Source organism: Onychostruthus taczanowskii, unplaced genomic scaffold (genome assembly GCF_017590055.1).
Source record: "Onychostruthus taczanowskii isolate IOZ18803 unplaced genomic scaffold, ASM1759005v1 scaffold78, whole genome shotgun sequence".
NCBI classification, from domain to species: Eukaryota; Metazoa; Chordata; class Aves; order Passeriformes; family Passeridae; genus Onychostruthus; species Onychostruthus taczanowskii.
The window spans coordinates 158692-185628 of record NW_024505671.1 but is presented as its reverse complement, the minus strand read 5'-3'; the positions used below and the strand labels follow the sequence as shown (position 1 = coordinate 185628).

General features: G+C 39.2%; 1 protein-coding gene across 4 annotated transcripts in view; it reads left to right on the top strand.

Moving 5' to 3' along the window:
* The window catches only part of PDE7B (phosphodiesterase 7B), a 165742-nt gene that overhangs the window by 123566 nt on the left and 15239 nt on the right, over positions 1-26937 (top strand). For all 4 annotated transcript variants that reach the window (XM_041423518.1, XM_041423516.1, XM_041423517.1 and 1 more), the window contains 6 exons: positions 7708-7791; positions 20368-20519; positions 21767-21830; positions 23451-23546; positions 25240-25340; positions 26739-26870. In XM_041423518.1, the coding sequence (XP_041279452.1) occupies positions 7708-7791; positions 20368-20519; positions 21767-21830; positions 23451-23546; positions 25240-25340; positions 26739-26870 (629 nt within the window). The remainder of the gene's footprint in view (positions 1-7707; positions 7792-20367; positions 20520-21766; positions 21831-23450; positions 23547-25239; positions 25341-26738; positions 26871-26937) is intronic.

Below are 26937 nucleotides of genomic sequence, written 5' to 3'. Positions count from 1 at the left end.
GCTGTAGCTGTTACTACTTTTATTACAGCTCTTTATCCTTCAGTTTTTAAGGTGTTACAATTCAATTTCATTTTTAGGAAAACCAGTAAGTTTTGCCACTTGCCAGGAAGGCTTTATAGTAATAGTAATGATAGCAATGCAAGAACCTGATTCTGCTGACATGGCTCCTGTCCTCTAATGCAGAGACATTTACAAGCTATCAAACCATGTAGGAAAACACGATTATCAAGACAGTTCAGTGCCCTATCTGTATTAATATCCACTTTTCCTGAAAAGTCAGTGATCAGTTTTTGGAGACAGAAATGCCCCACCAATAACACCATAGAAAACATACAAACAGGTGGCTCCTAGCATTAGAACTTGGAGGATCCTGTCTGCTTCAGTGTCCCAGGACCTCTGTTACTGCACCAGCCCTGCTGAGCAGCAGCAGTATGGTAAGCCTGAAGTCAGCCAGAGTGCTTCCATTTGGGATCCCAGCTGTGAGACTCTCAACATACCATCAGACCCTCTGGACAGTAGATGGCTTGCTCTTTACAATACACTGCAAGGAGAATATTTACCAAAGTCAAGATGGTTGTCTAAACCATGTCTTTCAAGTATGGAGGTGGTGATAGATGACTTTTGTCTTCTGCACTTAAAATGCTGTATTCATACAGCATTCTCTCTTGTTGGATTCTTTTTTTCAAGACCTGTCTCCTGGTTTTAGTTCAATAACTCCCTATCCTTTCCTGCTAGATAACAACATTTGTCTGTCTTTTTATCTGCATCTGAAAGCCATTGGCTGAATTTAGAAAAATTAGTACTGTCAAGCACCTTCCTGTATCTGAATCTCTCATGTCTTCAAAAGGAAAAGTTCCTAATTAAGCAGGCTGTGCAAATTGCCCCATTTGTATGTTCCTCTCTATATTCATGGCTGGTGGTTTAGCACTTTATGTAGACTTTTATATAAACTTTCTTATTTTATCTAGAAAATACTGAAAGTTAAGTAGATATCATACATTAGAACCAAAGAGGTGAGTTACTGTGTTCTGTCCAGAACAGTACTCTGATTGCTGTTGCATAACAAGTGCTGTTTCTTGTTTAACTGAGCTGTGGGATAATATTACACTGTTTGAGTGTACACAGTACATACGTTTTTTGAGGGTGTGCCTACATTAGTGTGAACTAAAGGCACATGTATCTGTTCTGTTTCTTACCAAATAGTCACAGGGATAATCACAGAGAAAGACATCCTCACAGCTAAGGGGTTTGGTGTGGTCTCAGTTTTCTGAATACAGTCCTCAAGGATGAGGTCTTGGATTCTTCCCTCCTCATGCTCTGCTTATAATCGTGGCACCTAATTTAGGAAAAGAAGTTTCTTAGACTCCATCTGCATCAGTCAGAAACATTTTGGGTCTTTGAAAGTCTCTTAAAGCATTAGACACTGGGTGGAGGCATCTACTTCTCTCCACTCATTTAGACCTACGAGTGTGTGAAATACGTTTGACCTTAAGGCAATAATTCGTAGCCCATTATCAAACTCAAAAACAAATTAAAGAATTGCCAGTGCAATATAATACACTGACGTTTTGGAAACCTACCTTTGTTAGCTCATGGAATGGAGGGTTGATGTGTGTCCAATTGACTCTGGCCACTTTTACAGGCAGATGTTAGCGTTGCAGGCTCTGCATTTGCTCATGCAAGAGCAGACAGGTCTGTGAAGGGGGAAATGTGGGTGCTGCTTCAATATCTGAGTTTCTGATGACTGCGGTTATCTGGTTCTCGATGGCAGTTTTCTCATCCTCTTGGTTTTCGCTTGTCTCCAAGAACTTTTTCCAAAGTCTGCATGTTGTAAGAGCTCTGCCTCAAGATGTGTCAGTTCGGTCGTTTCACCAGTCACTGGTGCCATATGACCTGGTTAAAGAGAGGATTTCTAGAGTGTCTGTAAAATACTCATTTAACTTGTTCATTGGTCAGAATGGACAGCTGTTGAAGGTATGCCTGTGGATCCTAGGGTCTTCCTCTGTATCCAGGTAAGACGTACCAGGAGAATTCCAGCATTGAGAAGGGTTTTATGAACAGATTGTCTGCTTCTTTTTCTTGCATTTTGCTGTTTGGCACAGGGGGTGGTGATAGTACTGTTTGGGAGGTTAAGATACAACTGCTGTGTGGATTTTGGTCAGTAAAGGAGGGCAGAAATTAGAGCTGGCAGGTACAGTAAAGCAGTCCCAGAAGTTCTTGTTGAACATAAGAACCACCACGTGCTTCAAAATAGTAGTAAAACAGAACATGTGTGAAATGTCTCATCTGCAGCTGGAAAATTAATTTTTAATAGCTGAATGTCAAGTAATTGACTGGTAATAAATAAATAAAAATAATTAATTCACAGGGTAGGACCACTAGAAGGGAAATTAAGTAATTTTCTGTGTAAAAAACATGTACAAAACTGAATTACAGTTTCTACATCATCATTTTCTGCTCTTTTTGCAAAAAGGGAGTACCATCAATTACTTTCCTTTGCAGAGCATTTTGAAAAAAGAACTGTAGAATCCATTGGATGAAATCAATACTTATGAGCTCATTAGGACTACTTCCAGAAATACTAGAACCATGCAGCATACAGCACAGAAAAACTTACATTTTGGAATGTTTACATGCTTAAAAATTTAATGCTTATAAATGAATGTAGTGAGGTGGCTGCTCCAGATTCTCCTGCTGCAAAGGGGTCATCCTGAGTCTGTAACCCTTAAATCACTCTCCTTGTGTCTGTTCAGAGGAAATGGTTTTGTTCAGATCTGATGCACATGAGAAATCTTCATAAAATTCCTTCAACTAACAAGAATTTACAATAACACTTACAGCACTAATAAAACAGAATGAAAAGAATCCAAACCAGCATGAATCACCATAAACAAGCATTAGATCTCTTAAAATAAAAATATAATTCCAGTAATTCTGGTACTCACTTTTAACATAGTTTTTCATTTGAGTTTGCTGCATTTACTTCTCGCTTTTAGAAACCTTTCCTCTAAAACCAGATTGATGCTTAAAACATCATCTTCCTTCAGGTCAGAAATCCCAAGCCTTTTCATAGGCTCCATGGAGTCCACAAGAGGCCTTACTACTGCTGCTTGGTTTTCCATGAAAAGTTGTCAGCCACTGCAGTATGTACCCTGAACAGTCAACTTAAGAAATACTGCAATGAAGATTGTCATAAAGCTTGACTGGAATAAATACTTGTAACCTCTTGTGAATTTGCTGTGGTATTCCCGATTTACCACATGGAGCTGTGTACTAAATAGAATCAATAATTTGGTGGTTCATCCTAACTTCTGCTGGATGAAGCTACTCTGTTGTTTTGTCACAGCTATGGTCCTATTTTCTCTCCTAATTTGTTGTGCTTGCTCAGTGAAATTGAATCGCACGCTGTTTCGGGCAAGTCTTGGAGAAGTTGTTTTCCTCGGTGCAGATGGCTCTCGCCTCCAGATGTGAAAGGCAGTTAAGAGCTGCCTCATTTTTTGTTAACCCTTCTGAACCATCTTGAAGTGCCCTTAATGCTATGGCTGCAGTAGTGCCATGGTTTTTGCCCTATAGCTGATTTTCTTGTGCCTGTGATCTGTCATGCATGTCAGTCACGGCTATGGCTCCTTACATGGGTTGCTTTGGTTTATTTGGTTTGTGTTCTTGTTTGTTTTAACAACGACAAAGTAAAATTCAAGAGTACAGCAGCCCCTGGGAGATGTCCCTGCTGGAAGCTTTTGTGGCAGCTTGGCACCAGTGAGGGTGCAGCCCCTGGCGTTTGCAGCTGCAGATGTTCCAGCCTCACATCTTCAGCCCACAGCAGTCAAGGAGAACCTGTACCCTGACCATTTCCCTTCACCCTGCTTGTTTCATTTGGGAACACAATGAGCTGTCAAAATTTCCTGCCTTGTTGCCACAGAATTCCTTCCTTTTGCTCTAAAAAGGAATATTTATCTAAAACTGCTAATTGCAGTTTTAGATAAATTGTCAGAACGACCACTTAGCTTGATTCTTAAGGTGGAGACAAAGAGATGTAAAGGTCTGGTGGACTGATGAAAGTCAGCCTCAAAGTCATCTGCCAAAGCAAAAAAATAGCATTGAGGGTGTTGCCATGAACGGCCCAAATTTATGTGGTAAGTTGTGTATTTGGTGCAATCCCTTACTTAGATGTAATTAAAAGTAATAGGGAAGAATCTAAATATTTTCCACATATGTGAGCCAAGAAAAAAATGGAGGAAGGGAGGTGTGGTTGATTTAGCCCACCACCACTTCCTAACTAATCTTTCTCTAATGATGTAGAGAGAGACTAGGTGGCACCTGGAGAAGTATTTTGAAATAACAGATTCATGGGGTAGAGCTACTTGATAACATCTTTGACTCATCAGAAACTTGCCTTCCCTCAGGATAAAGTTAATAATCATATAACAATATAAAGATTTTAGTGGCTTTTCCTAAGTCAGCAGGGATGCAGATTTATTCTGCATACAGGCTCCTATAATGCTGGAGACAGTCCAAAATTATACTGTTGCAAAAAATGCAAAATTACACAAATAGCCAATTGGAGTACTCACTAATTTGTCATGACTTCGTTCCTGGGGTTTGCTAGTTCAGTAAAACTTATTCACATTTCTTCCTAATTTCATCAGTATCTCCATTGCTTTTCCTCTCTTTGCTACAATTGCTTTGAATAGTGTACATAAGCATCTAATTTGGCTAGTCTGTAGTTCTGTATGAGACAGCAGCACTGTGGGAGGAAGCTGTGGTACCAGGAACATCCAGGCATCTGGGCCACGGAGCAGTTGGGATAGAAGAGATGACAGCAGCAGTGAACTTAATTTAAAATAGCTGTGACTGTTAATAGCTGGTATCTCCCAGCATTGTGTTACCCTCAAGTATCAGTAGTGCTCTACTGTGTCAAGATCATAAAAAAAAATTCTTTAGGACCGTTCCCAACATAAATTTTCTAAATATAATGGAGATTATGGAGTAATTGTTTCCAAGCAAAAGTTTCCTTTCAGTGCACTGTGTTGTCTTATTTTTAGTCTTAGTCTTTAATCTTTAGTCTTGTACTCATCTCTTGCCTTGTCTTGTGTGTTTAACAAGGTCCATATTGTTGAATCTCACTAAAATACTGCTTTCTTTCCCTTTTGTCTAACAGTTACTTATTTTAATTGAGGTAATTAAGTATCTTGTATGGTCTACTTTTGGTAAGCCCACCTTGTGTTTTCTTTGGTGTTACAGTTGTCTACCTGCCTTTAGTGTTCTCTTCCTCAAAATTTGGGGTCACACTATTGAGATCAGAGTTAAGCAATCCTCTTCTGATTTGATAGATGTATTATTTCATGCCTAGAAAGAATACCAGTCTTGCTGGTTTTATAGTATAGTACAGGATAGTATATATATATAGTATAGTATAGTATAGTATAGTATAGTATAGTATAGTATAGTATAGTGCTTTGGGTGTTTTTTCAGATTTTTGGAGTCTGAATTTCTCTCCTTTTTTTTACTTTTAATGTCTCTGCTGATACAGTCACAAGTGACGTGTTTATCAGTGTGTAATACAGGGGATTACTTGCAGTTTCCTGTTAATTCATTGGTGCCTGCAGAAAAACAAAAGCGTTGGTCAAGGCATGCTCTGAATTCACACCCGTTCTTAATTTGCTGGTGCCTGTATCAGTAGCAGGCTCAAGCCTGTCTGATTTTTTCGAGTTTATATAATGTGTACCATGTGCTTGCCATTCTTACCTTTTCTGCACACGTGAGCCAATCTGATGGGGTTACCTGTGGCAGAAAGCAATGCTTTTAAGTCTGGGTGCTTCTTCATGGGCTCTGGCTTGTGGGTGCTGATGAATCTTGCGTCGGTGTTCTGCAAACGCTCCAGCTATTTGCTCCACCCTTCTGCTCTTTAACGCAAGGATCGCAGGGGGATGGATTCTTGTACCTTCATTGCCACAATTACATTGCATGTAATTTTAAGCTGCTGATGAAGGTGGACCCACAGCATTACCATAGCTTTGAAGTGGAGCAGCTGAAGAGCAGGTAGAAGTTTGCACCTCCTGCCCCTGCTGTCAGGAGGGGTAAGTGGGGTCAACAGCAGCTTGGGTTGTTTTGGACTGGTTCCTTAGAGTGGTTGGCAAGAAGGAGCCGAGAACGGGGAACACATGTTCTGTCTCTGGGAACAAAAAAACAAAGTGAAAGTAAGGGTGAGGGAATCTAGATTTATGTTTATAATCAAAAGTGACTGTGTTTGAAATATTGTTAATTTGCATGCACTCTCTTGTGTCTTTCGTATCTCTAAGGACCCCTAGAGGGCACGGAAGTTTTTCTCTACCTCAGATATTTAACTTAATAATTCTACTTGGCTTTCTTCCCTTAAACATAATGCAAGCACATTTTAAGTGAGCATTAGATAGAAAAAAAACCAAAAAAACAAACCAGCATTTAACTAGGTCCTTCTTTTATGCTACAAGATGTTTTCTTGTTTTTAAACACAAGCAGTAGAAGCTAGCACTAGCAGCCAAATTTTTAAATTACTGTTTAGATTAGTCAGATGCTATATTTGTATACCAGAGGAAATGCAATTCAAACTAAAAATTCATACTTCATTGCAATCTTTGATAGGACTACAGTGTGAGCTGTGTGGGGATATGCAGTGGGTATGCTTTCAACACTGTGGTCTCTGTTTCTGTAGAAGAGGAATTAGTATGGTGAAGAACTAGAGTACTCTAACTAGAACCTCAAGGTCTCCAGACGTCATCTTATTTAAGAATTTTTAATATTTTGGTCTTGTTGATTGCCTGTAAGGGAACAATTACATTTCACTACAAGATACTTAAAATTATGGAAACATAAAATCGACATATGATTGCCCACTATTTCCTGTCTACTTGGAGAGAGGTTTTGTAACTCTTACACATCCTGGGGAGCATTTGTCTCCTTAAATCAGTTTTGCCTATTTCATCAGTATTACATAGTAAGTCAGGAACTAGTCAGTACTAATTGCACAGCAATACACAATACTAATTCTTAGTGTTGTGGTGGCACTTCCTCACCTTTAAATATACATACTAATGCTCCAGAGTCATGCTTATCTGAGAACATCAGGTTTTCACTTACATCAAACAGCTGCAGTGTTTGAGGAGAAGGTTTGCATTTTGCAGAGTGCTCAAAGAGCAGAAAGTAAAACAAAAACAAACAAACAAACATACAAACCACCCACCTAAGTGCAAAAACATCTTCATACTTTTGGGGGGGGATTTTTTCATCAACTGATGGTTTTGAGACCAGTCCCACGACTGTGGAGGTCCATTAGATTGTGGGCCTAGTCTGGGATTGGGACCTTTGTATGTGAAGCCCTGAAAGTCAGAGTCTTACCTGCTCTTGCTTGAGGAAGAAAAGGCAGATGTCTGCACTTTTTGTGAAGCAATGAGAGTCTGCTTGATGGGCAAGAAGTTGTTCAATAGGATAATGTTGTTTAATCCCAGCCAGCAATGAAGGGTTTTTTGTGTCTTTGGTCTGATAAGAGGATCAGCTGTACTGCTTTACCCAATTACCCAGGGATGCCATGGGAGATGAATTTTTGGACCTTAGTTTTCCCACTGGAGGAGTGTAATGTCGTCACTTTGTGTTAAAAAATAGATCTAGATGAAAACAGCAGAGAAAGGCAGCTGCCCCTTCTAATGTCTCTGGGGATTTTGTGTTTTGCAGGAGATGCACGGGTGAGAGGTCAGACAGGGGTTGTCTCCGAGCGCCGCGGCTCCTACCCATTTATAGACTTCCGTCTGCTTAACAGTAAGTGCAACCCTTCTTTCAGGTCTGTATTTAAATAAAAACAAATAAAAGTCTCTACTGAAAGTATATGAACCAAAATTTCTCATCTCATACATATCTGTAGCTCAGCTGTCTTCACACAGTCAGCATTAATTCCATTATTTCCAATGAGTGTCTGGCTGTGAAGTATTTTGATTGTGTGAATAGTCCATAATGCTCAATCTGTCAAATGTAAATACAGTAGGGCCATGGGGTGTGCTGGGGAAGGAGCAGGGGCAGTTCAGAATTAAAGAGATAAACCTCTGTCTCCTTTAGCCTCTTAGACAACAGTTGGAACAGATTTATGTGAAGCTGTTATCCGGTCATATAGAATTGGCACAGAAGGGGAGCATGTGACAGCACTGACCAGTGGTTTACAATAACATTAATTTTTCCAACAATTAGAACCCAATCCAAAGCCCCATGGAGTCTTCTCATTGACGTCAATGGATTTTGGGTCAGGCCAGCAGTGAACATCTGTTAAAAATAATCTTAACCTCATTTTGATTTGAAGTTATTCTGCCACTGTTGTAAATAAAGGACAGAAAATCTAAAAAGAAGAAAAAAAAAAAAACCAAATCGAGACCCTGTTGGGTTTTTTTTCACCTGATGGACTCTCTATACTGATGCAAACCCATTAGTGAGCATGTAAAAAATAAAATAAAAAGAGCAGCAACCACTTCGTTGTGGGTCCTGTAGCACTCAGCTTGGATGCTGTGTAAACTTCAGTGTTTGGACATAGGCAGATCTTGATGTATCCTTGTGTACTGCACAGACAACCTTTGAAAAAACTGTTATTCACTGTCTTTATCAAAACAGACTGGAACTCCAACAGTTTCAATGCTGACACTGTTATGATTCTAGGGATTGCGCTTTTCATCAAAGAGCAATTGTCAAACCAAAGTTTGAATTCTCCTTTTTGTTCCTCCTTGTCTGGGAGCCTGTGGAAGGGGAAGGGAGGAGGAAGCAGGGAGGGAAGAGAGCAGAGGAAGCAAAGCAGGAGGGCTGGGTGGGAGTCAGGAGTAAAGAGGAGCTGGGGAGGGGAGGGCTTGGGATCTGATGGGTTGCATTCAGCCATGCTGGCAGAGTTACTGCCACCTAGAAGCGTGCTGCTATCAGTCTTGCTGATTAAAGATATTTTCTGGGTTGTAAGTCCATCTGAGAGCTTACTATGGCTGAGGTAGAAAGACATAAGGGGGTAAGATGGGTCCATCAATCTTCCCAGGACAAAGAGAATAACTTACTGGTTGAGCAGAGATTTGAGGACAGTTTAGTTCTGACTTGTCAATGAAAAGCATAAAGAAAAATCAGGTAAAGGCTAGCTGGAAATAGTACCGGTCATGCATGCCCTTATAAAGACTGAGAGAAAATAAAGCACTTTTCATTCATGAAGTAGAAGTGGGTATATATTCATATTCAAATGCAACTAAACTGATTCATTCTTTTTTATTTTGAATACATAACACGTTATAAAAAATTCAGTTTCTTTTAAACTTCAAAAAAATTTTCAGTTTCTTTACCCATGGAGAAGGAAGAACACAAGAATAGTTTCAGGATTTTTTTCTGGCTATAGGGCTTTCACTTCTAGCCCCTGTATATGAGTCCTGCCATACTCCAGATTCTGCCAGTGTCTGGGAAATGCTGGTGCTGTGTGAGAGACATCCATGGCGAGGGATGTCTGGTGAATACTCAGCCAGGATCGAGCCAGGAGTAGGGCACTCCACATAACTCCTCTAAATACAACTGCTGAACCTAAAAGGTGGTGCCTCCTTGTATGTGCACCTCTGGGCCAGCAGGGTGGGGAACCTGGGGGTTCTGTGCTCCTATGCTCTCTCTCACAGAAACCTCCAGCTTACTCTTTTGACTGCTTTTCCATAATCTGAAATGTATGGCTAACTGATCATGGTTTTACATACCCCATGGCTTTCAGGTTTTTATATATTTACCATATTCTCTCTAAGGAGTAGTGTTGCCTTAATTTTTCGGTGCAAAATGAAGTGGGATTTCTAAATACTTGACTACTGATTTTGTAGCTGGCAAGTGCACACTGGGCCTCGCTCACTTGGTGACCTACACTTGTGGATGTGTAGGAAATGATGTGAAATGAAGATGCTCAGTGTCAGAGCATGCAGATGTGTTTTGCCAGGAAATAAACAGGCTTTTGTAATATTTGTTCATCTACATCTTTCTGTTAAACCAATTTCTGCTGTGTACCACTGCGCACTTTCTTGCAAAGTACCCAACTAATACTTGCAGTAAAAATTTGTCCCCATGTTGCATTTGTTTGGGGGCAGTAACTGGCAGGCAGCAACTGTATACTGAAAGATGGTAGAGGGAGGGAGGGAAGAGGCAGATGAAATGTTATATTAAATGTTCTCAGAGGTCATAAACAAATGCACCATAAACATTACTCCAGCTTCTCACTAACAAACTGAGCTTAAATAGTGACTGTTCTATCTTGCATTTGAAATACTCTTCTAAAAAACAGTACCAGCCTTGTTTTAAAGTAAGGGAAAACACTGAAGCTCATTCTTGAACAAGTTGACATCCATTATGTAAATTCACATGTAAAAAAAAAATACAGGGCATTGATATTTAATGTCAGACTAAAGGTTACTTACATGTAACTTTTTTTTGTGTGTGTGTACTTGAAGATTCAGTCAAATTAGTGGATTTTCCCCTACTTTGTCTGTTAAGGGTTAACACTGACAAGACCATATCTTCTGTTTTTTTCTGGAGTCCTACAGTAAAGTCGCTGTGTAACTTAAGACACCGTGAAGTCTTTTTGGATAGGAAGACTTCCTTCACTCTGAAAATGGGATCTTCTGTAGCCCTAATCAAAGCCAACTGTACTAATGTTGGTTTCTTGCTGTTTGAGTCTGTGATGCCATCTACACATTCCTCCAGTGACTGTGCAGTAAATAGAAAGTTAGTGTTACTTCACTTTGTCTTTGCTGGGCTGTCGGGACCATGAGCATTTTTCAGAATCCTGCCTGGGGGAGATGCAGGGCTTTAGTGTCTTCCTGTCTTTTCTCTGCCTAGTTGCAAGCTTTCAAGCTTTCCTAGGCATAGTTGCCCTGGTGGGTTTGGGGACTCTTAAGGTAACTCTGGAATACAAAATCGAGTGTGAAATACCCCCGTGTCACCGAGAACCGCTTGGTTCTGTTCTCTGAGGAGTGAATGTTTGCCCCAGCCCCTAGAGTTAGTCCTGCAGCTTGTGGAGACCCGTGTGACCTGCCAGGTTCTCTTCTGTGTTGGTGGCAGCGAGTCAGAAGCTTGAGGGGAAGCCATGTAGCAGCTCCTCCCCTGCAGAAGGAGGACTCCTAAAATAAGAGATACAAATTTTGCACAGCCCTGTAGGTTTATGGGAAGATAGGGTGATAGTTTTGTCTTCAATCAATTCCAAACAAAACCTCGCAAATTTTTGGAGATTTTGACTCTGAACTGGGTAGCTCAAGCTTGAGACTGAACGCGGTGCAGGTTGAAATTGATGTTAGCAGCTCACTGACACTTCAGCATTTCAGTGAATTAAATGAACCTTACTCTGTTCACAGGACAGAAAAGGAATTAAATTGAATATTTGCAGGGTAATAATTTAGAATTGAAAACACTTCTGCAGTGAAAATTAATCCAATTTTTCTTTTAGCAGAGTATATTTTGGATTTGAGGAATAAAGGAGCATAGCTATGGTAAGCAATAATTTAGTTCTGTGATTCACAAAGTTGCTCAGTGAGTCACTGAAGCAGATCTCACTAGTGACTAATATTGATTAAAGTGATTTAAATGGATTTTATTATCTCATTATGAGGGTTTTTTGGTGGCTGTGACAGTATACTTCTTCATTGCCTTAACTCAGAAGTTTGAGGGAATTCCTTGTGATAAATCTGGACTTGTAGGTAAACATGCAGCAGTAAGCCAGAAGACCTCGCCCTTTTGCAATTACGTTAGATACTTTGTTTTATTGCCAGGTTCAATCAAGTACAGTAACAAAATAACATGGCTTACAGCTGTGTAAGTAACTTAGTATTTACAAGTTCGCTTGTCGAGCTAGTCAGAAGACAAGGTTCTTAAAACTTAAATTCTCCAGTTCCCATCTTGTTTATGCTAAGCTTTTATCTGGATTAAATTTTGGCTTGCAAATGACAAAATTATTAGCCTTTAATTGACTATATTTAATTCCCTTCTTCAGTATTCACTTCAGCATTTATATATGTGACCTGCAAATTGGAGTCTCTGTACCCAAATGGTGTTACCCAGAGAGATATCTGTTTTCTTACACCTTGCACAGCAGGAACACAGAGTGGGATCTGAGAATATGTAAAATGTCAAAACATGTCTGTAGACATTCCAAAGGTATGTCTCTGTATTACTTAGGATCTTGGTCTTGTCATGCAGGTAAAAGCTGAGTCCAAAAGAACCCCACCTGCTTTAAGCTTAGCATGGCAAATTAATTTATTACAAGATTATCTACTTCTAACTCCAGATGGTGATAAATGGTAATATTAGGTAACATTCCATCTCTGTCCTTGATTTGCTGTCTGATCTGAGTCAAGCAAAATACTCTGGTTTTCAGTTTGTTTGCAAATAAAGTGAATTCATCACATACTTTTCAGGCATGTGATGAATTAGGTATTGGAGAAATAAAACGTGTTGTCGGGATTAGTAAGGAAACATATGAAGTCACGAAAATGTCTCCATCTCAAAGAACCAAAGTCTGTGGACATTTGAATCTGTGGTTTCTGCCTGTCTACAGAAGGGTCTATTGCAAAATTTACATTCATTTTTGGGTTTGAATTTTGAACACTCCAGGGCTTTCAGGTAGGGCCCATCTCCAGGGAAAATAAAACTTAACCACAGCCACCAACCCAAAACCGAACCATCAAGTAACCTGAACCCAATTGAGTGAGGTTAAAAAGAGTTTGGTTAAGCGCCTTGTTTTGTTGCCTTTGGCTAGAAAAAGAAGTGGGAGTGAGAGATGCCTTTTTAGATATTTCTGACCTAGGTTAAATTAGGACACTAAAAGTCTTGTGAGGAAGTTTCAAGGGCTGATTGGATTACTTAGAACCCAGCCCAGCCTGTGGAGATGAGTCCAAAGTTCCAGATGGTTTTTAAATTAGGAAGGGAGAGATCTTACGAGGTCTTCATTATTTCTACATAATACCTCCCCTAGTTCCTCATGGATAAGCCCATCCAAAAGATACTCATCAACATCCCTAAGACACATAGGCTTCTTAATCCAGTTAGCATGTTTCAATGGGACAAACATTTCCAAAACTGGTCAGCCTGTGGCCTTGCTAGCAGTTACCTGTTCAAGGAAGAGAAATTTGAATCCTCTTAATACTTCAGCACAGAGATTGTTCTCTTTTCCAGTAACCCTTCACTGTATTAAAAAATTCTTTGTATCATTGGAAGTCATTCTAGTTCACCCTTTTCATCAAATAATAGGAAGGGGGTTTTTTTGGAGGAAGAGTTTGCACTTTTGTATTTTTCTAAGTGATGCTATATGCAAAATTTAATAACAGAGTTAGTTTGAAAAGTGTAATCTACTTCCTGCCATTCATACTCCTTGTTTAGCTTCAATGCCACATGTACAGAAAAATGAAAGCCAGACTGTAAAACCAATAGATGCACATGCTCTCATATGCTAACAAAATTCATCATTTTGGGTTATGAATGCTTCAGGAGAACTCAAAACAAACAAAAGCAAGCAAAACAAACAAGCAACCTGCATATGCTTCACACACAAAGTCTTAGCGAACACAGACCTGATACACTCATTTGTAACTTACTTTTTAGTACAGACTTGGGATTCAGTTAACTGAAGATGTCCCTTTAAAAGCTGCCAAATGATGCGTGACCCATTCTGCCACCCCACCTTCTTTTCCTTGATTAGAAAAGGGAAAGGATGTTCTGAAGATAACACTGAGGATACTTTCCAAATGACCAGAGGAAAAGAAAGAACAAGGAGAAGGGATCATTAAAATGATAAATGGAGGTTGGGTTTGCTGTTATTACAGGTTATGTTGTTTTTTCTCAAGGGGAGTGAAGGAGGAGGGGATGCACTGTTTCCTGTTGGAGAAACTGTAATCAGCTGTAGAACATTCGCAGTTTTAGGAAGAAAAGGTCCTGACTGCTGTACAAAGATTGAAGTGTCACAGCAAAGGTTCATAATGAAATGATAATGAGATTGTGACAAACCAGAAAATAACATGCCATTTCCTAAGAACTTGGAGGAGGCTTAATAAAATTATGCCAGGATGTTTGTTTGCATAAAGATGAGTTATAGCCCAAATAAAGGCTTCAAATTGTGATAAGAAATACATCTAAATTAATCTTAAATTTGAATTTAATCTATTCCTCTTTCTGTTATTATGGCTAATATTCTGTTCCTTAAGTGGTCTTTGAAACCCTAATTTCTCCAGAACTTGTTGTAATAGGATTATTTAGTATATAAGTGGAATTATCATCGTAATTCTTAAATTCTATATTCTCTTTCAAACAGTATCAAAAAGAATGTATTTTGGGATGGGGAGGAAACTGCATGACTACTCTTCTTTAAGATGCCAATAATTGTGCAGGAACTTCCTGAGCTGGAAACTCAGCTGTTGCAAGGCACCATCACTTCAAGTGATTTTCAAAGAAGAGGAAAGTCCAAAGCCAGGTCACCTAGAAAAATGATTTCTCAGAACCTCTCACACAGAGAAGCATGACTACCTCCTCCTTAAACAGGGCTTTGCATTGGTTTTGTGCACTTGTGGACGTGGTTGGAGAACAAAATTTTTACTCCAAAATAAAATTTTTAACTCCTTTTGCTATACTTCTGATTTTGTTCTTTTCTCTGATGTGTTCAGGATCCTCTCTCTTTCTCACAGCTTCTGCCTAATTGAAAAAAATTTACCCCTCTAAAGAGAAATAATGCAGTTGCAACCTATATAAACAATGGCAGCTAACAACCAATTTTATCAGAAGTCAAGGAACAAAGAATATTTTAAATGTTAGAGAAGCAAGTAAAACCAAAGTGTTTATAACACAACTTTTTTTGATTACATATAGTCTAAGGAAGCCACATGAGGATTTCTGCATTTATAAGATTTCAGTACAACACTTTTTTATCTGTAGATGAGATATAGTGCAAAGTCTACATCTCAGTCTTCTTAGTTGCAGTGACCAGTATATATTCAGATGACAAAATTGACACAATCTTACTATATTTGAATCAATCCTGTTTGTTAGTTTCTTACACATGTGACTGAGACATAGAACTGGGGTTTTCATCTGAGCTCCTTGGTCCTTCTGCATTAGACTGAAAGTTTTTAAGTGACAGTCCTTCCACATGGGCTTCTGGTGGTTTGTGCATTTTTCTCAGCCCTTTCCTCAAAACTTCAGTGTTTTCTTTCTGAAGGCTATATGGACTACAAGGTGAAATGTATCTGGAAGGTCTCGACAGTGCAGAGAGAGGAGGTTTTCTGTTCTTCTAGTTGATAAGTGCTTTCTACAAAATTCAAATTTGAAACATTGTTTGTCATTAATTTTTAGATCAACTGTGTTAGTTCAACTACCCATACTAATGCTGCTGTTGTCTTTTGGATACTATGATAAGTCTGTAATGTAAGAAGATACTAGGAAGGCACAGCAGTTTTTTTTCTATCATCGGTGCTATGCAGTCTTCTGTGTAAAAAAAATTCATCAACCAAGCAAGCAATGAATATGCTAAACAAAACTTTAGTAAAGGTGATATAAATGCATGGCATAGTTTTACATGCAAAAAAAAGGACAAACACCAGTCATTCCTCCTAAGTCAATTACATACCTCTAAGGCTCACAGAGAGAAGTTTTCTAACCAGCTGTCAAGCCAGGAACCAGTGCAGAAAATTGTAGGACCAGAGACAAATTGTTTCCCAGAATCCTCACTGTTTGCAGGCTGTCCAGACCTTAAATTGCAGGACTCACCGTCTCACCTTATCTTCCAGACATCCCAGCACTTTCCCACCAGTCCTGCCTGGGTCTACAGTGGCTGTGTATGAAATGCCTTTGCATCCTTGGAAGAGGGAAAGGGTATTATAAATTATATGATTCAAAAGCAGCTTCTTGAGGACCTGATTTATTCTGCATCCTTTAGGAAAGAAGAGGAAAAAAACATTTCCCTTTTCTGAATCAGTTCACTTTTGAAAATTAATAAACCCTTTTTTTATCCACTCATGCTGCTGGGTGACCTGTTTTTATTGTGCGCTGAAGTGCAATAAAATAACAAAAGCCAGTACTGTGAAGAAAAACTCAGAGGCTTTATTTGAATGCATAACAAAGGTTGTTTACTTGGAAAGAACAGTAACAATGTAATGAATGTCTGGTGCAGAGTTAAGTACATCCTTGTCCAAATTTGATTTATGTGATCATTTCTGGATGTTAACTCAACCATTGTTAGCATAACCTCCATAATTTTTATATTCATGCTGCCTCTGGGCACGTGCTAGCACAGCAGCGTGAAAGAAATGTGAAATAAAACTGGTAGCAGTTCCCAGTGCAGGAAAATTCTTTTCCTGAAATAACAGAGGTTGGTGTGCAGGGAGCCATAGATCAATTTAAGGTGTGAAGATCTGTGTAAGTGGAGGAGCTGTGTTGGGAGAAAGAAGGCAGCCATTGATTTCTGCAGCTTATTGACCTCTTGTGGGCCACGTGCAGTAATGCAGACATCATCCATGGTCTGCTGCCGTGTGTGCGTGTGTGCGTGATGTGGCTATCAAATTACTGGAGAAAAATGCAGCCACTTTGGTTGCCTGCTAAAACACAGGAGAAACGCTGCGAGCTCAGGCCACCTGAGCTTTTGAAGGCAGAAGCTGAGCTTGGTGAGGAATGCTTGTAGGAACACTTCTGTAAACATGTGTGTAATTCATACAAAATGTCTGTGTAATTCATACAGTAACTTTGTTCAGTGTACGAAGGAGGGTTTCTGCAACCCCTGTGTCGGCAGTAACTCTGTAGCATGAGAATGGGCATCTTTTAAGAGATGGATTTTTTTTTTAGGTAAGCAAAACATTCAGAAGTTTCAACAATGACTAAAGTTAAACACAGTTCTTGAGGGAAGTTTTATGGATATAAACAAGAGACGTTCTTGTTTGTCTTTCACGTTCATTTCAAAATTGCCCATAATTACTAAATCCTTCCCATGTGAGCTTTGCAGATCATGGTCTTTAACCAGATGCTATAGCATATGTTCTAGTATCCATAGTTCCACAGCTGAAGTTCAGGGATATTTGCAGTATTATTTTTGATTCATTTACCTTGTAATTCAGTTTCATCTGAAGGCACTGTATGACTTGTATCATGTGTCATCATCAAAATTTTATATTTACGATTTAAATTGAAATAAATTTATAGTTGTCAATAAACTAGTATGTTCAGCATTTTACTCTAACTCATTCACATAAATCCTTAATTTAATCTTAAAACTGCATCTTGATTTTATGTCAGCTGGTAGGTCCCATATGTTGGGAATGGCTTTTTGCTTCTGGGAGATTCAGATGCAACTGCTGAGCTGAGAGCAGAATTTAAGTGTTCACTTTTGGCTGCATTGCCTTTTGCTCTTCTGTTCAACCTTTTTCTCTCAACTTCATATAGTTGTGCTTTTCCTTTTTTTGTTTGGCACTGATCTTGGAAGGGGAAGGAGAAAATGCTAGTGAGATTATGCTTGTTTGGGGTGTGTTGTGCTCAGAGAAGGGCAGCGTCAGTCCAATTCTATGCAAGACACCATCCTAATAAAGTACATTATTGTGGATGTCAGAGTAATCTGAGATGGGTCGTAACAATCAGCTGTTAAGTCCTGTGATTCAAAAGCAAATCAGTTATTACTGAAATGACCCAAAGGATGTGATTTTAACATGATGATATTCTTTTAAGTCAACGTACAGAGTTTGCACATGGATAGCCTGCAGTGCTGGATTTGGGCTGTTCTGTCAAGAACCCAGTTTTGAAAATACATTTGCTGCAATTCTTTGTCAGTATTGTGAACTTCTTTCCTTATGAATAAAAATACAGAACAACAGATTATTGTGGGTAATCTTTTTTGTATAATATACTAGAGTACAGAGCTCACCTGAAACATCAAGTCACGTTTCAGGGGTGCTGTCTGCTGATGACTAAGTTTGAATTTGAGACCCTTGAAACCATACAGAGCAATAGGAAGCAAGTTTGATGGTTCAGTTCAGAAAATATGTTTCTTAATAAGAAGTTATTTGTTTCCATCTGACCTGTTCGTGCTTTGGCAAGTATTATTTATGCTACTGAAATGATCTGGTAATCCAAAGGATAAAATAAACACTTCTTCATAATCCAATGTACAGCTGCTTGTTGGGACTCAGGCCAAACCTTCACCTTCAGATCATCCACAGCAACTCTATGTGTGAGTTTTAAAGACAGTTTAAGAGAGTGTAGGTGGTGATTTCAGTCATCTGTCTTTAACTGAAAAAACAGATATTAAATTAGATAAAAATTAGTGGGAGCGACTTCTAGTTTTTAATGTAAAAAAGTGATTTTTTTTGTACTTTAAAATTTAAACTTGTTACCTGAAAGTAGTGACAGCTTGTGGGCTAAGGTGGAAATAGGAAAGTTGGAAAGTTGAGAAACAGCTAACACAAGTTTAAAAAGTGAATTTATTTTAAGAGTGTTTTGTTATCCAGGAATTAAACTGAATGCCAGCCATTTCATAGCAGCCCTGTATAAATGAAAAGAAGTAGGAAAACAAGTCTACTGGTTCCTCCATGTGTCGCTGCCACTGGGTAACTGTTCACACCTACATTAGTCACTCCTTCAACAGGCCATGAAATTGTTCCAGCTTTTAAAATGTGTGAGAAAATCAAGGCAGGTGTTGACACATCATAAATGAAAACCTGACCTTCAGGCTGGTACAGTAGTGGTGTTGTTACTGTTTTCATTCTGGAAACCACATGGCTTGTCAAGATGTAATGAAGTTATTTTGTGCTTTTGCGTTATTAAAACTCAGTGAGGTCTTTGGTCTGCACATGAGAACCATGAGGCTTACTGGTGTTGGAAGTTCTATTGATCCTCAGTACAAAGTATGGCTTTTTTGGATGTTGTTACTGACTTTGTGCAGCTCAGTAGCTGTTGGATTACTTAATAAGGAAGAAACTTGCTACAGAGGGTGCTGCTTTTAGAGGAATCAAATCCTGAACCATCCATGATCCAAAAAACCTTAGCGACTTCCCTGAAAATCCTCTCAGAATAATACCACCCATGGAAACAGCAGACAAAGTGATATTTTAATTTCACAGTAGAACAAACATTCACTGTTTTTTCATGAAAAGAGATGGAAAAATAAAAAACAGGGAGTCAGCTTCAGTGTGTAGATATTTTTCATGAGCTCTTATTTAAACCTGAAATCCAGTGAATTGCTATGGAGCTTCTTAACTCAAGAAATCATTACTTTTCTCTCAAAGGACTGTTTAATCTTCAGTTTCTTACAAGGTTTGTCTTAGAAATAAAACTGTATTGTATCTTGCTACCTTTAACCAACTGTCCTGTTTCTAGTCTCTCTTTTTTCCAAAACTTATACCAGCCTGCAGAATGAAAACACCACAACTGAGCGTGAGGTTCTATTAAAAGTTCAGATTAAATTACCTAAACCATTATGAGTTTTAGAAAGCCTCCAATTTTTTCTTACTAACAATAAGGTAATTTAATTACTCTAATTAGTGATTTAATCACTGTATAAAAACTGCCTTGGTTTTTGTGTGTCACATTTAGCCCTATATGAAAATCTCCTAATACAGCATTAGGGAATTAGAATGATCCTGGTACCAAGTGAAAAGAGCATACTCAGTTGTGTAATAGAAATGCCTGTATTATCTCAATATACCTGCTTTCCTCATTACACAGCTGAAATATTTTCTTCATTTATAATTTGCTTTAATATGTAGAAATGACAGCAGACAATGCAAGAGGATTATTAACCTATTCTTATTTATTTCTCTCTTTTATTTCCTTTTCCAAAAGTGGCTGTCACATTGGTGTTTTCAAACTGCATTTTGAGTTCTCTATCGGTGTCACTTTTTTGATTTTGTATCAAGATCACTTTCTAGTGCTGTGCAATTTTTAATATATTCCAATGACACCTCCTGTGAGGTAGCGATGTAAAGTTGTTTTCAGGCGTATAGTTAGGAACAGAGAAGGTAGAAGCAGCTTTCCTGTTCCTAGCTCTGCCTAGTCATTTAGGCTCCCCTTAACACTTAGAGTTAGGAGATGTATCACCCCCTTCCCCCCGTGGCTGAGCTGGGTCACATCAAAGGCTGTGGCAGGCAGTGTACTGAACTCAACTCAAAGCCTTCAATAGTATTCTCTTTCCTGGAACATATTTCCTTTCTAAAATAAACAAATATATTATGCTGAAGTGATTTGAATACTGCTCCTTCATGTGGCTTGGCAAGAAGCGTGAACTTCACGATTTTTGTATTACTATTTTAAAGTGTTTGATATTTCTCATATTAAACTGATAATGTCATCCATCACCTTGGATTTCATGGTTTCTGTACTGATTGCTTTTCACAGATACTACACTCTCAGGGGAAATTGGCACCAAGAAAAAGGTGAAAAGACTGTTAAGTTTCCAGAGATATTTCCATGCATCCCGGTTACTGCGTGGAATTGTACCACAAGCCTCACTGTACCTACTGGATGAGGACTACCTTGGGCAAGCAAGGGTAAGACTGGTCTCCAGCTCTCCAGTTCTTTTAATAATGCTACAGAGAGTGTCAGTTTTGTTTTAGTCTTCAGATAACCGAATTCCTGGCAGATCTTTCTTAAATGACCCGCGTTATGTGCCTATCTCACAACAAACAGATTGTCCATTCCTCATTTGTGGTTACAGCCTTAAATACATAGGTCTCAAAGCAACAGATAATGTTGCTAAATCTACTCAGCATTTTCAGATTCCAACAACTGAAATTATAATATGAAGTTACTAAAGAATGAAGGATTTCAGGTTAAGCTACTGATTTAAGTGCAGCCCTGACACAGCATTTAGTTCATCCACTTAAAAAAAGACAGGTGTCTCTCACCTGCTGTGGAACAGCTATTAGGCAACCCACAAGAGCTCTCCATAGTGGCAAAGGCTAGGAAGCGTGGAACATTGACTGCAAACTTCACAGTGATCAAAATAAAATTTTATTATTTTGCAGCTCTTACACTTTGAGTGGTATTTTCTAGCAAAACTTTCACAACTGATGGCATTGGGATTATATGCCTAGGCAATTTTTATTCTCTGCTGGAGGAGATTATGTGCCAGGTGTTAGAAAGAAATTAAGAATCCAGAACTGTCTGAATGTAGACTAGAGATCGGAGTGAATGTGTATTTCATTCACACATACATCACTGTAGGTCATAGAGGTAGTCCAGAATCAGTCTCCTGACTCAGCTCCTGCAGTTGTAGGTAATGATGGATTCGTCTGCATGTCTGAGTGGGCTTAACAGTAGCACTGTATCTAAATTTATAAAAGCTGTTCCTGTGTACTGCTTTGTTTAGCACATTGTAACTCATATTCACCATGAGAGCTAAGATTTTATTAAAATTAAAAACTGTATTAAAAACCTATGAGAATTTGCACTGACAGTCTGAGGACATGAAGAAACAATAAAGCATTTGTGCAGTAAAAGGGAATATTTTCATAATATTTTGGTTTATATTAGTCATTGTTTGAGTTCCATTTAGCTGGTATTTTTAGTGTTATATTCAGAACCTTCTCAGTTAAAAGAGAAAGTGATATTTTTTGCAGTACAGCCACATGAGACTGATTTCTGGTATTTCAAATATGACCTCTCTAGGTTTCTCAAAAAAATCTTTAAAGCTGTAGTAACCAATCCTGTGACTGATTAATGTGGAATAATAATAAAAATCTGCTTTACAGTGTGACGTACCAGTCATTGGCCTTTTCACATTTGTTTTTTCCAGCATATGCTATCCAAAGTGGGAATGTGGGATTTTGACATTTTCTTGTTTGATCGCTTGACAAATGGTAAGTAAATTTTTTAAGTCTTTATTTTACTCTCTCTCGTATATGACTATTCAAAAATCTGTAATTAATTGTTTGTTAAATGTTTACAGTTCAGATTACTGAAGAGAAATTTGCCATATTTAACCTCTATTAAAACACATCCTGGAGCTTTTTCAGGCTTTTCCTGAGCTATAGGGTAATGTTTCAATTGTGCTTTTGTACTAACCTAATCCCCTACATTTTTTGTTGTCACCTTTTCAAGAGATGCTTCTGTTTAATTTGCCTGTGAAACTTCCAAGCCACTTTAAATACGCCTGTTAGATACATTGGTCAGTGAATCCAGATCTCCATAATCAGTCAATTTCTATCAGTACTAAAGTCGTTTCAGTGAAGATACCTTTGCTTCTGTTCAGCAGCAAAAATTAGGAAATTTTTAAAGAGAGTAAAAATCCATTAAATGTTTTCTCTAAATAAATGCCTGTAAAACCATCCCCCTTCCCCACAAATGTTCAGACAATAGCTCTTGATCAGGTAATTCAGTATGAGAGAGGGGCATGGTCACACCTTTCCCCTTTCTGTACTGCTCAGAGAACTGAGATCCCTCATTCCTCACCCCAGTCTAGTTAGGTTTGGTTGGGGCAGAAGATGTAGAAAAAAGTTGGTTTAGAGAGTCATTCAGCTGAGTGACTGGCAGTGAAGAGTGAAAAGGATTATTGCAAATTGCCTGGGAAGAAAAAGCATATTCTTCTAAATTATTTTTCTGTGCCCCTGCTCGGTAGTCAAGACCAAGTAAGTTTCCATGTGTTCTTCATACAGATATTTATTTTCCTTCCTGAGTTACATTAAATAAGAAATTTGTTTATGTGTAGTATGGGTTGGTTGGTTTGGGGTTTTTTCTAACTTTTATGGAAACAGTGACACTGAATTAAGCAGTGCAAACTTTTTTAAATACTGTGTTTATGTATAGCTGATCATGCAATACTAGTAAGGCTCAATTTTGCCAGTGTTCCCAGTATTGGATTTACAGTAAGGCCAGTGCAGCATTACAGTGGGATTTGAGACTGTAAATGCTGCTACTCATTTTTCCTGTCTGTGTCATTGTTATGGGATGCAGTTGTAGCTGAGCTAGGTTACATGGGTTAATTACATGTTTATGCAGCCATATGCAAAATAAAAACATTAATTCCATACTCCTGATTTTTAGTAATTAATTAATTTGTACAGTATGGCAAACCGAAATGGCAGAAAAGCCACTCTTGTTTCTGTTGTTTCTAAAGATAGACCTGAATTATGAAAATGATGTCGCTCTCAGACAAGCCTGTCAAAGATTTTGTTAAAACCATGTCAGTTTGCCTTCTTCCAGTTAAAACCACAGTTTGCCTGTCATGTTGAAACAGCAAATGTGACTTTATGGCACACAAGAATGGCATTCCATTGGTACAACATTTCCATCAAATCTTGATTACATGTAGGAGCAATTTGTGTAAGTGACTTCTGAGTACGTGAGAGTCATCTAAGCTCACTTCGTTGGAGATGAGGTGATAGGAGCTGACCAATAGGAAATTACCCAGATTTTTAGCCTTACTTGGTTTGTAACTACATGTATGGGGGAACTTAAGAGTTGTTCCTTTCTCCTTTCAGGAAACAGTCTCGTAACACTGCTTTGTCACCTCTTCAATGTGCATGGACTTATTCACCATTTCCAGTTAGACATGGTTACATTACACAGGTTTTTTGGTAAGTGCACACCTCAAAGCCATCTTTGAATGAAGTTTGTAGATTAAGTAAAGCATCAAAGAAGGCACTGGCTTGGTCTGTCTATGTAAAAATTATGATGGTGTTGGAAATATTTCAGTAAAAAATGTCTATGATATGTATCAGCATACAGTTTCAGGCACTCACGTACTTGGTTCAGTACCTAATCGGTGGAGGGATTTCAAAAGGCTCTGCATTGGGCTGAAGCATCCCAGCAGCACAGTCACACTGGTGATTTAAAATAAAATATGCCATGCAGAGATGTGGCTGGCTTAGGTCCACAAAGACAGACAGACACTGCAGAACCTACGCATGCACAGTACAATTGTGGTGCAGTGTAATTATTTTAGTGACTAAAAGACCACTGAGACCCAGGGCAGTTAAAAGCTTATGTGCAAAATTTAACAAATTATATCAAGCTGTCCTGTCTACACTGAACAGTGTTGATGAAAGCCCCTGCTGCTGTTACTGCCAACAGAAATATTAGCCCCGTGCTGTCAGTGAATCAAAAGAAGAAATTGGCCAAAATCAATTACTTTTTGCATCACTTTTTGAAAGCAGCTAAATGCCAGTTTTTCAGGCTGTCAGGCAGAGTTTCCAAAGCAGGGTCTCTTCTTTAAGACTGCCTAATTTTTGCTTCTGGAAAGTGTTCCTCTGGTGCGGACAAAATCTCCCTGCTGTTTCTAACTCCTATGGGCAGACGTGAAGCGGACAGTATGGTAATTAGAGCTAGTGGTATAAACTCACAGTTTAAGGGATTACCCACTGTACCTCCTGATGCTTGTGTGGCTGGAAACAAACAGAAGGCTTGGACTTTCTTTGGCGCTCCTCGTGCTGGCAGCAAGCGCCATGGGAAATCTGCCCATCATTGGCTTTCCATTTGATTAATTCTATCATGTCTAGGAGAGTGCTTTAGGCACGATCACATGCAGCCTCCAGTACTCACGTGGTGGTGTCCCACCACCACGTAATGGTGCACATGCTGCTGCAAGGAACAGAGGGATGTGAAGCACACATCTCAATGATTTTTCTGTCTCAGAGAAAGCTGAGAGTTAAGAGGTTGGTGCTCCTGGTCCAACTGGACTGGTTCCAGCGCTGCAAACTGAAGCAAGAGGGACTGGCATTTTAAAATGAACACACAGATGTGACTAAAATTGTCACAGGAGATTTTGCTGTGAATACCCCAATGCTGTTTTTTTTTTGATTCTTCCCCTGGGGGGTGTAGAAATGCCTTTGCCTGTAGTTCATCACTCAAATAACAAATCATGGCAGGATCTCAGGGTCTCACTCCCTGCTGCCGTAAAATAGGTGGTACTGCCTTAATGGCGCACTACTACCCTACAACAGAAGCCTAAATAATTACACTCCGTTGTGGATAAATTTGCCTCTCTTCCTTGTTTATTTTACTCCTCAATGAGAGCCTTCACTAAGGCAAGAAAGAGGTGATTTATGCGCTAGTCCCAGTATATCCCCTTGGGCCTCACAAATCCTTTCATGCATTTTTTTCTCTAAAGGTACCCCGATAAAAGCAGCAATTTAAATAAACTACAGCTATTTGAAGGAAGTCCTCAGGCAGCTGACTGCAAAACCTCAGATTGTATTTTAAGTCCAGTTCCCACTTGTGGCCATGGCATTCAGGGACAAAAGGATCTTTGTTTTCTGTTTTGATTCACAGTTATGGTTCAAGAAGACTACCATAGCCAGAACCCATACCACAATGCTGTCCATGCTGCTGATGTCACACAAGCTATGCACTGCTATCTGAGGGAGCCCAAGGTAATGACGAAGAGATACTTCTAGACAGCAGAAAGTGATGGTCTGCTGCAAGTCAGCAACAAGTCAGGAGCAGCCTTGGCTACAGATTACAGCTGTTTCGGTCAAGGTGTGAGAGTCACTTCTCATCACGCAGGCATCCTGTCTGAGTGCTGCCATATGAGCTCCAGCCACCACGGCACTGTGACCCAGCCACCCACTGGTGCCTGAAGTTCTTCTCCCATCAAGCTCAGAAGGAGGCAGTGCATGTCTGTGCCTCAGCCGCCTCAGAGCATAAACTCCCCACATCACTATTTCAAAATACCAAATTAGGTGCAATTTCAGCAGGAAAGGGTGGTGGCCCACCCCTTCAGATGGGTCTGTTGCAAGGGTGTCCTCTGCATGAGTATTTGTCTGCTGCTGCAAGTTCTCACAGCATCAGAGTGCTGGTGCCTTGTGTGTTACTGGAAGGCATTGTGATACTGCTGTGCTGAGCCACAGTATAAGAACATAACTAATCTTTTCTGGCTAGGCTGAAATGAAAGGATGTTCTGCTAGAACTAGCAGTTTGTTATGCAAGAATATAGCAATGGTGAGGACAGGAGCAGGCCCCACCTTTCCTGTATTTTCATCTCCTGCAAGATCTGCAAGTCCTTTCTTGCCAAGAAGTGCAGAGGACAGGCAACATCCAGAACCTGGACCATACTGCTCATACTGCTCCTCAGTTCTGACCTCAGGATGCTTCTTTCATCTCATAGAGCTGTACTCTGTACAGACTCATTGGGCTGGCAATAACTGCCTCACTCTCACAAAGAGAAAGTGCTAAGACTACCTTTCTTTGCTTCTAAATGACCCCTGTAGCAGAAAAAAATCTGGACAAGTTTTCCAACTTGAATGTTTGAAGTTAGAAGGTTAAATTATATTCCCTAATAAAATACATATACTTGAACTGAGATAGGTATTTAAGAGCCAAGGCTGACATTTCAGAAGTTGATAAACTCTGCATTTTATAATACAGTGCTATGCTAGAGCAAGAAGCCTGATATTTTGTTGGCATTAATAAATATTTGGAGAGTACAATGGATGATAACATATGACAACCTGCCAGGCTACCTGTTTGCTTTTTAAAACAAATGAGACTATGCTGAAGCCCTTCTATTACAACAATCCTTATATTGCCATCAGTAATAAAGAGATAAGAAATACAAAGGGTAATAAAAGATGATTATGTAGTATAATATCTTTATAGATGTATGTTCAACATTTACCTTGAAAATATTGTTCACAAAATTTATACTTGACATTTGTGTACAAATGCCAACACACCCAATCTATGCCATGATGTCAGCTGGTTTGTTTATTTACCAAAATAAGTGTTTACTGTTCATGTTCTTGTTGTGATTAATGTGTGTGATGATTCAGCTTGCCAACTTCCTCACCCCATCGGACATCATGCTCGGACTGCTCGCAGCCGCAGCTCATGACGTGGATCACCCAGGGGTCAACCAACCCTTTCTGATTAAAACCAAACACCACCTTGCCAGCTTGTACCAGGTAAAACTGCTCATTAAGTTGCTGACATAAAAATGCAGTCAAGGAGAGTTTAAGCAATTTGCAGTGA